The sequence below is a fragment of the Nothobranchius furzeri genome, chromosome 9 (genome assembly GCF_043380555.1).
Source record: "Nothobranchius furzeri strain GRZ-AD chromosome 9, NfurGRZ-RIMD1, whole genome shotgun sequence".
Lineage (NCBI taxonomy): Eukaryota > Metazoa > Chordata > Actinopteri > Cyprinodontiformes > Nothobranchiidae > Nothobranchius > Nothobranchius furzeri.
In genome coordinates this window covers 68,134,273-68,142,449 of record NC_091749.1, presented here as the reverse complement: position 1 = coordinate 68,142,449, position 8,177 = coordinate 68,134,273, and the positions used below count along the sequence as shown (strand labels likewise).

At 45.7% G+C, this 8,177-nt stretch overlaps 1 protein-coding gene across 2 annotated transcripts in view; it reads right to left on the bottom strand.

Annotated features, from left to right (window-relative positions):
* The window catches only part of large2 (LARGE xylosyl- and glucuronyltransferase 2), a 114,654-nt gene that overhangs the window by 3,427 nt on the left and 103,050 nt on the right, over positions 1 to 8,177 (bottom strand). For both annotated transcript variants that reach the window (XM_015953306.3, XM_054731935.2), the window contains 6 exons: positions 7,144 to 7,248; positions 6,960 to 7,072; positions 6,354 to 6,479; positions 5,300 to 5,455; positions 4,851 to 5,014; positions 4,491 to 4,769 (listed from right to left, as the gene is read on the bottom strand). In XM_015953306.3, the coding sequence (XP_015808792.1) occupies positions 4,491 to 4,769; positions 4,851 to 5,014; positions 5,300 to 5,455; positions 6,354 to 6,479; positions 6,960 to 7,072; positions 7,144 to 7,248 (943 nt within the window). The remainder of the gene's footprint in view (positions 1 to 4,490; positions 4,770 to 4,850; positions 5,015 to 5,299; positions 5,456 to 6,353; positions 6,480 to 6,959; positions 7,073 to 7,143; positions 7,249 to 8,177) is intronic.

The window sequence follows — 8,177 nt, the reverse complement described above, 5'->3', positions numbered from 1 at the left end:
GCAGCATGGTAGAAAGAACGCACACTAAAGCTTGGGCCCACTTCACTAAATGTGATGGGTAACTGGGTGATGATGAAACCAGCGACAACGATCTAAGTGAGACATCCTCGTCTTAATCTGCTCCGGTAGGTAAATAAAATGTTTAAGATAACGCTAGCTTGATATGTTAGCTTCCGTTTGGCTTCACTTTACTAAATGCGACGGGTGATTGGGTGAAGATGAAACCAGCGACAACGATCTAAGTGTGAGGCATCAGCGTTTAAATCTGCTCCAGCAGTTAAATAAATTGTTACGTTAGCTTCCATTGCCACCGTTGTTATCAGCTAATGGTGCGTTCGCTTTCTCCTCGGAAATTCTAACTTCCCAGTAGGAAAAATCAAATGAAAAAAGACTGTAAAAGGAATGAAGATACACAGTAAATTTCGTTCACAGCAGAGATGTTTGCTTCAGTTTAATTATCAGCTTTTAAAACTACAGGGACAATGTTAATACAAACAGAATGTTATTTATCGTGATATTTATCAAATATTGTTATATATTGAGAAAAATATATATTTAATTATAAAAGAGAATTAAGATAATAAACACTCAAAAGTATCGAAAATTGGTACCGTTAAGTACCGGTATCCATTCCTAGGTACCGGGAATTAGTACCGGATCGATTCAAATGTCAAAGGTACCCATCCCTAATCAAAGTATGCTAATTTTTTGAGAAGGACCTGTATAGTCTGGCCACGACCCATAGGAAAAATTCAGTCGAGGGGTGGGAGTTCTTGTGCTTCAAATAGTCTCAGCATGCTGTTAGACTACAAACAACGTGACGGTGCACCATCTACAGTCGGTGACGTAAATACATCCTTTTTCTAAATAAAGGAATTAAGTACCTTTATCTGCTCTTGCCTCAAAGAAAAGCACAAGTCTAAATAGTCTGTCATCATCTAGAGGGTTGTGATTGGCCAGACACCAGGGGCTGCGGAGGTTCCAATAAAGCATGGCTAGACCAACATGCAGAACAAAATTTGCTTCTGCTACTTTTGTCTAGAATTCTAGTCTAGGTTGGAGAAACAAAAGCATCTTCTAATTTTTGTTGAAAAATCAGTGTGTAAATTTTTCTGCACTTTGTTCTGAAAGTCACAGACCCACACCTGAGACTGGTCCCAAACACTAACGACTCAGATTTGGTCTTAAGAACGCGCTCACCCCCAAATTCCACTACCTCCGCTCCGCTCCGACACGAACGCCGTTGCAAAATCAGTCCCGTTCTAGTCAATCAGAGCAATTCCACTACTGCGGCCGTACTCCGGCAGTGCAGCGCCGTGCACCGCCCTCTGTTCCGGCGTGCGGCAAAAATAGAATCGATCCTATTTTCGCCGGAGCACCTCCGCAGTAAATGGACAGAAATCACAACTGCCCAACAGGAAAAGGAGCAAGCACAACTTCCGTTTTTCACAATACATCGATAAACACAAGGCGTTTTTTGTTTCATATGCACAGGTTTAACAACTTTTAACAACTATCAATGGCAGCTGAAGTTTAAATGCACAAAAATAAGCCATAAATACAGTTTCTACTATCAAAGTAATCACACTTTGTTGATCCAAACACTGCTGATCTGTCAACACAGATGATGGGCAGATTAAACAGTTCATTTCGATGCTTCTCCCACACAACGGGTGTTTGGATCTAACTTCCGCGTTTATTGCTCGGACTGTATCGCAAGATCTCGAAAATCCCGCGCATGCTTGTTTGCCCACCTCAGGTCTCCGCACCGGAGCGGAGCCGTTGTAGAGCGGGCACCAGTAAAAATTGAGTTCGGAAGCGAGCGGCTGCGGGGGCGGACCGGAGCGGAGCGGAGGTAGTGGAATTTGGGGGTTAGTCATCAGCTCAGGTGAGGAGATGCTGGCTTTGGTCTGCATGGTCACGGGTCCCGCCCTGTTACAGTGCATTAATGAAATGGCTCAGCGCTTTGGGCTTCCTGACAGGGTTGTGGAAGGTGCTTTATAATTAAAGCTTTGATTGATTGATTGAAATGGAAGTTTTGGATAAAATCTAATTTATTTGAGGTATTCACAATAACCTTAGTCCATACATAGCTTTGGTTAACTCAGGCAAAGAAACAGGAGCAAAGCAAACTAGTTAACTGTATGAAGACCTCTGCATGCCCCCTTGACATCTTACCCTCATCTTTGTTTTAAAGTGCTTTTCAGTCCATCGGTCCCAGCGTGCTCTCTATAATTAATGCTTCTCTGGTTGCTGGTCAGGTCCCTGCTTACTTTAAGGATGCTGTAATCCACCCGCTTCTTAAAAAAACGAGTCTCAACCCCTCTCTCCATAGCAGCTTCAGACCCATCTCTAAACTTCCGTTCATCTCCAAGATCTTGGAAAAGGTTGTGTCTAAACAACTCACAGCTGCTCTTGATGAACATAACATCTATGATGGCTTCCAGTCAGGTTTTCGTAGAGCTCATTCTACTGAAACAGCTCTTCTTAGGGTCTCTAATGACCTTCTGACTCACAGTGATGCAGGGGACTGTTCTGTTCTGGTCCTGCTGGACCTGACTGCAGCCTTTGACACTGTTGACCATCACCTGCTACTGGAGAGGCTGAGAGACTGGGTAGGCCTATCAGGAACTACTCTGGAGTGGTTCTCCTCTTATCTTTCTGAGTGCTCCTTTTTTGTGGCCGTCTCCAAGTTTAGGTCCCCCAGCACCTCTCTTACCCATGGTGTCCCACAAGGTTCTGTGTTGGGGTCTCTGCTCTTCCTCTTCTATCTACTTCCTCTTCAGCAAATCTTAAGCTCCTTCAAAGGAATCTCCTACCATCTTTATGCAGATGACATCCAACTGTACATCTCCTTTAAGCCCCATGAGATGTCTAAGCTGCAGCTGTTACACACCTGCTTAGACTCTATCAAAACCTGGATGGCTGGGAGCTTCTACAGCTGAATGAAGATAAGACTGAGATCCTCATCTGTGCCCCAGACAAGCTGGTTCCCAAAGTCAGAGACTCTCTTGGTCAGCTTGCTTCTCACACCAAACCTTCTGTCAGGAATATTGGTGTGACCTTTGACCCAGCTCTCACCCTGGATTCTCATGTCAGTTCTCTTGTTCGCTCTTCCTTCTTCCATCTCAGGAACATTGCTAAGCTGAGTCCCATTCTGTCCCGCTCTAAACTTGAGACAGTTCTCCTCACGCTTAGACTACTGTAACTCTCTTTTCACGTGTCTGAGCAGAACCTCCCTGAACCGTCTACAGGTGGTTCAGAATGCCTGTGCTCGGCTTCTGACCAAGTCCTCCAAACACACCCACATCACCCCGCTTCTCCTCCAGCTTCACTGGCTGCCAGTCAACTTCAGGGTTTATTTCAAGATCCTGGTTCTGGTCTAAAGGGCCTTTCATGGACAAGCACCATCTTACATTGGTGATCTTCTTAGTCCCTACACCCCCAGCAGGTCCCTGAGGTCCAGTGATCAAAGCCTACTGGTTGTGCAGCACCAGGCTAAAGACCAAAGGTGACAGATCATCTGCTGCTGTGGCCCCCAGACTCTGGAGCCCTCTCCCCCTGAGCCTGAGATCAGTGGACTCAGTGGTCTCCTTTAAAAAGCAGCTGAAGACTCACTTGTTCAAGCTGGCTTTTGTATGACCTTCTTCACCTCTCTCTCTTTATTCTGCTCTCCCCACCTATTCCACCTTCCTCAAGATCCACTGATTCCCCCTTTCCTATTCACTCTCTCTCTCTAACATTTTTCTATTACAGTTGTCTCTTTTTGCTCATTTTAAAACATTTTCTAGATGCTTTTTTATAATTTTACAGATTTTGTTTTTGTGAAGCGCCTCGTCATGTTTATCTTTAGAGGCGCTATAGAAATATTTTCTTCTTCTTCACAGCTGGTGCTGTATTGTCTGATGCTACGTTAATTAGCATGTTAGCTAAAGGGTTAGGGGGCAGTGATGGGCGGTGAAATTATTTCGTCTCTTACCAGAAATGTGGGACGCCATTCAGCCATTTTGAACAACATTATCCCAGTTACTCCGTCTGACATCAGAACGCTTAAGGCCAACCTTCAACTTCTAATCTACTTTATCACATCTGTGTTTGTTGGAGCATGAAAAGTCATGAAGTAGAACTTCTGGTTGATTACTTCTAACACCCCCTTTAGTTTTTCACCACAGGGACTCTGTCTGGTTTTACTTTTATTCCTCTTTGATGCTACTGAGTGAAAACGCTCTAATCAGAGCTCCATGTTTGTGGTCACTATGTTTAAATGAAGTGATTGTCGCGTTATAAACCTGTGCTGTGATTTCCCAGGAGGAACATTAGCAGCTTCACTTCAGTGCCTGACAAATCATAACCTGCTGTGTCTTTTATGACCTGCGTTATGGAACAGCTCAGGCTTCCCTCTCCCACAGCAGCGTAAAGGGACGACGGTGAGAGAGATTCCCTCCTGAGCTTAAAGATAGGCAGCTATTTTCCAGGAGAGATGGTCTTACCTAAGGTAGTCGTAGAGCCCGTACATGGGCAGGAAGTCCACATCAGTCAGGAACACGTACGGTGTGTTGGCATTCCTCAGAGCCACGTTCCTCACCAGGTTGACCGGGTAGAACTGGCCCTCCTTGTAAACGATGTGGTAGCCGACGTTCTTGCGGTTCTTGAGGACCTCCGAGGCCTGTGCGTAGCGTAGGAACTGCTGAGCCTCGGCATCTGACATGTAGAGCGCCAGGCTGATGGGGCCCTCCCAGTGCTTACAGATGGCCTCCAGCATCTGCAGCCTGCAGGAGGAAGATCATCACGAAGGTTAAACACAAAGTTACCATCATAAAGTCCTCTAGAGCTAGAAACAAGGACAGCACCTGTCCATGGACAGCTGAGCCACCAGCGTGATGTCTGTGTCGTCCTCGGTGGGCATGTAGTCATACTGCAGGAAGTACAGGTGCACTCGGTGCACCGTCAGACGTTCCCGCCGAAAGTCGTAGCACTGATCGTCCTCGTCCAGCTCCTCCAGAGCCGCTTGCAACTGAAGACACACAAAACAAGACGAGTGACTTCCTGTGTGGGCTCATCACAATAAAAGCCTTTACAGTCCCTAAAAAGAAACTAGAGTGGTACAGTTTCCAGACATTTCACGAACAACTGAAGGACTGGTTATGGCAGGTTTAGATGAAACTACTAATCTTGAAACTCCATCTAGATGCCTTAAGGCCCAAAGAAGCTTTATGTGGTTAAAAAGCTCCCAAACACCTGAGAAGATCCCAGATGTTTCCTCCCTCAGATACTGACGAGTGATGTCGGAGGGTCTCACCTGGACGCTCTCTGGGTTGGCCTGACTCGGACAGCCGAACAGCTCCCGCCGCAGCAGGTTTCCGTCGTATTCCAGGAAGGTCAGGTAGAGGTTCCTAAAGAACTCCACGTGTTTGTTCTTCACTCGGAGCTTCTTTGGGGAGTTCCAGTGAATCACCTGGAAAGGTCGGATATGGTTACGTAAGGAGCACTTTCATTCCTTCGTTCATGTTAAGAGAGGTTACACCAGCGTTTGGTAAACCCGCTGTTCACCATTAAACATCCAAATAAACATGTTTGTTAACCTCAGCGCACCCTGCTGGCCTGGATCAGTATTGCACCACTAGGAAGTGACATCATAACTGGGGGGTTCTGGGTGTTTTTACCAGATTATGGCCCAATCCCAATTCTCGCACTTGCACCCTTCAATTGCATGACCCCGACCAGGGGTGCGAGTGCGTAGGGCGTCCTGATTCTCAAATGCGGAAGTTGATCCGCACTTCACCCAAATCTGCATCCATGCAGACTTGGGTAAAGTGTATTACCCACAATCCATTGCTGCTGGAGAAAAGGCTCAAGTGCATTTCCTGAAAATGTGTTTTCTAATGAAATTAGTTATTTTTAGACAAAGCAGCAACGAATGTTCATTTATTGCAAATAACTCGTTTGTTTGTAAAAAACCTTTTAAACAACTTTAAAAGTACCATGGCGACCAGCATCCCATCATGCATTGCAGTCGATGATGCAATTGTTTATTCTCCAAGGGCGCAGTGCGAGTATTGGGATTGGGCCCAACTATCAATGTGAGGTGTGGTTTTTACATCTGCAGCAGAACTTCCTCCAGTATTTTCACAATAAGAGTCTCAAACATACATGTGTGCTGAACATCTGAAGCTAAAGGCGATAAGCTTTTTGTCTTCCAGCCTACGCCACGAGGAATTCTGATGTCTCCAGACCCACAGAGCAAGCTCAAAATCAATTTAGGAAGCTTTTCATCTGAAGCAGCTGCAGCCATCCCCTGGTATCAGATCATCTCTGACTCATTTCTCAATGGACGTGACGTTCAGGTGACGTACCTTAAGGTCGGACACCTCTGTGTAGCACTGCTCAGAGCGGGTGTGGTCGGACAGCTGAACGTTCCAGAAGCAGGGCAGTTGGTGGACCAGGACCGGGTTTTGCTTTATGAAGGCGTTGAAGATGTCCTGCAGTCAGATGGAGAAACAGACTCAATCAGGTTTCTTTCTGCTTTTGTTCTCCAGGATGAGAGGAAGACCTGATCATTTCTGTTAGGGAACATGCAGATCCCAACCCCACAGCTGATGATGCGTTTGAGTGCAGCTTCGACTGAAATTTAACCTGCAGACTTTTTCAGGATCATGTAATGTTAGTTTTCTATTAAAGTGAAACTCAAAAGTCAGCGGGTTTGGGTCCAAGCTTGGTGTAAAACATTTCAGCAGTTTAAAGCCTTCATAAGAGAAGAATATCAGTTACAGAAAAATAAAACATGGATGCTGCTCTTACTAGTCAGCTCCACTTGCTAATTCCAACAGCCTAGCAGAGCCACGCCCTCTTTAGGGTGACATCACATTGCGACAACCCCAGCAGCGGTGCTCAACTTAATCACCACGGGAAAAAAAAACTATTTGATTTCATGTTTGAGGCAACGACATCGTCTTTCACACCTGATCAGCGAGAGATGTACTGAGCATGCTCATTAGCTCCCGCTCCGCCGTTAGTCGCCACATTTGTTCCCAGCTGATTCTCCGCAGACGCTCCAGGTAGAGAAGAATGACGCCTGCGGCACAGAAGACGAGCACAGTTCAACACAGATTAAGTTAATCCCAAAGTCCAACAGGGCTGTGTTACCTGTGTTGAAACCTCTTCCCAGTGCGGGCCACGGTTTGTGGTTCTTCCACAGGTTCCCCAGGTACCAGTCGCTCTGGTTCTCCACCAGACCGATCACCTGCTTGTCTGCAAAGAAAGATCAAGTCAATTCTGATCAGTATTTATAAAACTCTACGGTGAGTCGTAGGGCTGCAACAACGAATCGATAAATTCGATGAAAATCGATTACTAAAAGCGTTGGCAACGAATTGCGTCATCGATTCGTTGTGTTGCGCAACTCTTCCAAAGCCCCCTCCCCTCCTGCCCGCCGTTGCGCGCAGACCGGAGAGCCGGCAAGTGTTTGGGATGAGGAACATGGCAGAAGCAGCGAGACCCCAAATAAGTAAAAACTTCTAAAGTTTGGGAGCATTTTCAGTTAAATCAGGCGAAGACATTCGTTACCTGCAACGTTTGTAGGTCAGACTTAGCATGGCACGGGAGTACTACAGTGATGACGCAAGCATGTCAGAATCATCAGCGAGGAAGGAGAGAGCTCGGTGTCCGGGTAAGTTAAAAACTTTTCAAAAGTGATTCACCCAAGCCCCGGATTATTACACAGGCTAGACATGCCCTAAGCTCGTTAAAAAAAGAAGCTAAGAAGTATGCTATGATGTAAACTGGTACATTATGATGTCACAATGCTGTTGTGATCCTGAGTGTGTGTGTGTATTTGTTAGCGGCTCCTCCTTCTCGGTCTGCCAGGCAACAGCATGTGTTGCATTTTTCAAACATGAAGTGGGAGTGGAGTTAGACTCTGGTAGGGGTTGACTTGCTCTTCAAGCTGTTTAACTTGGACCAAGCATTGTAGGTCACAGATAGGTGTAGCTTAGGGTCTCTGTCTATACACCTTATAAGACAATTTAGGTGATGGCATGTTGTTTTTCTGCTATTGAACTGCTTTCTAATAATGTTGTGTTTAATAAAGTGAAGGAAGGAGAAAAATAATGTTTCCCTAGCAGTTTTTAAAAATGTCCCTATGTAATCCGATTAATCGATTAATCGTGTCAAGACCCCAT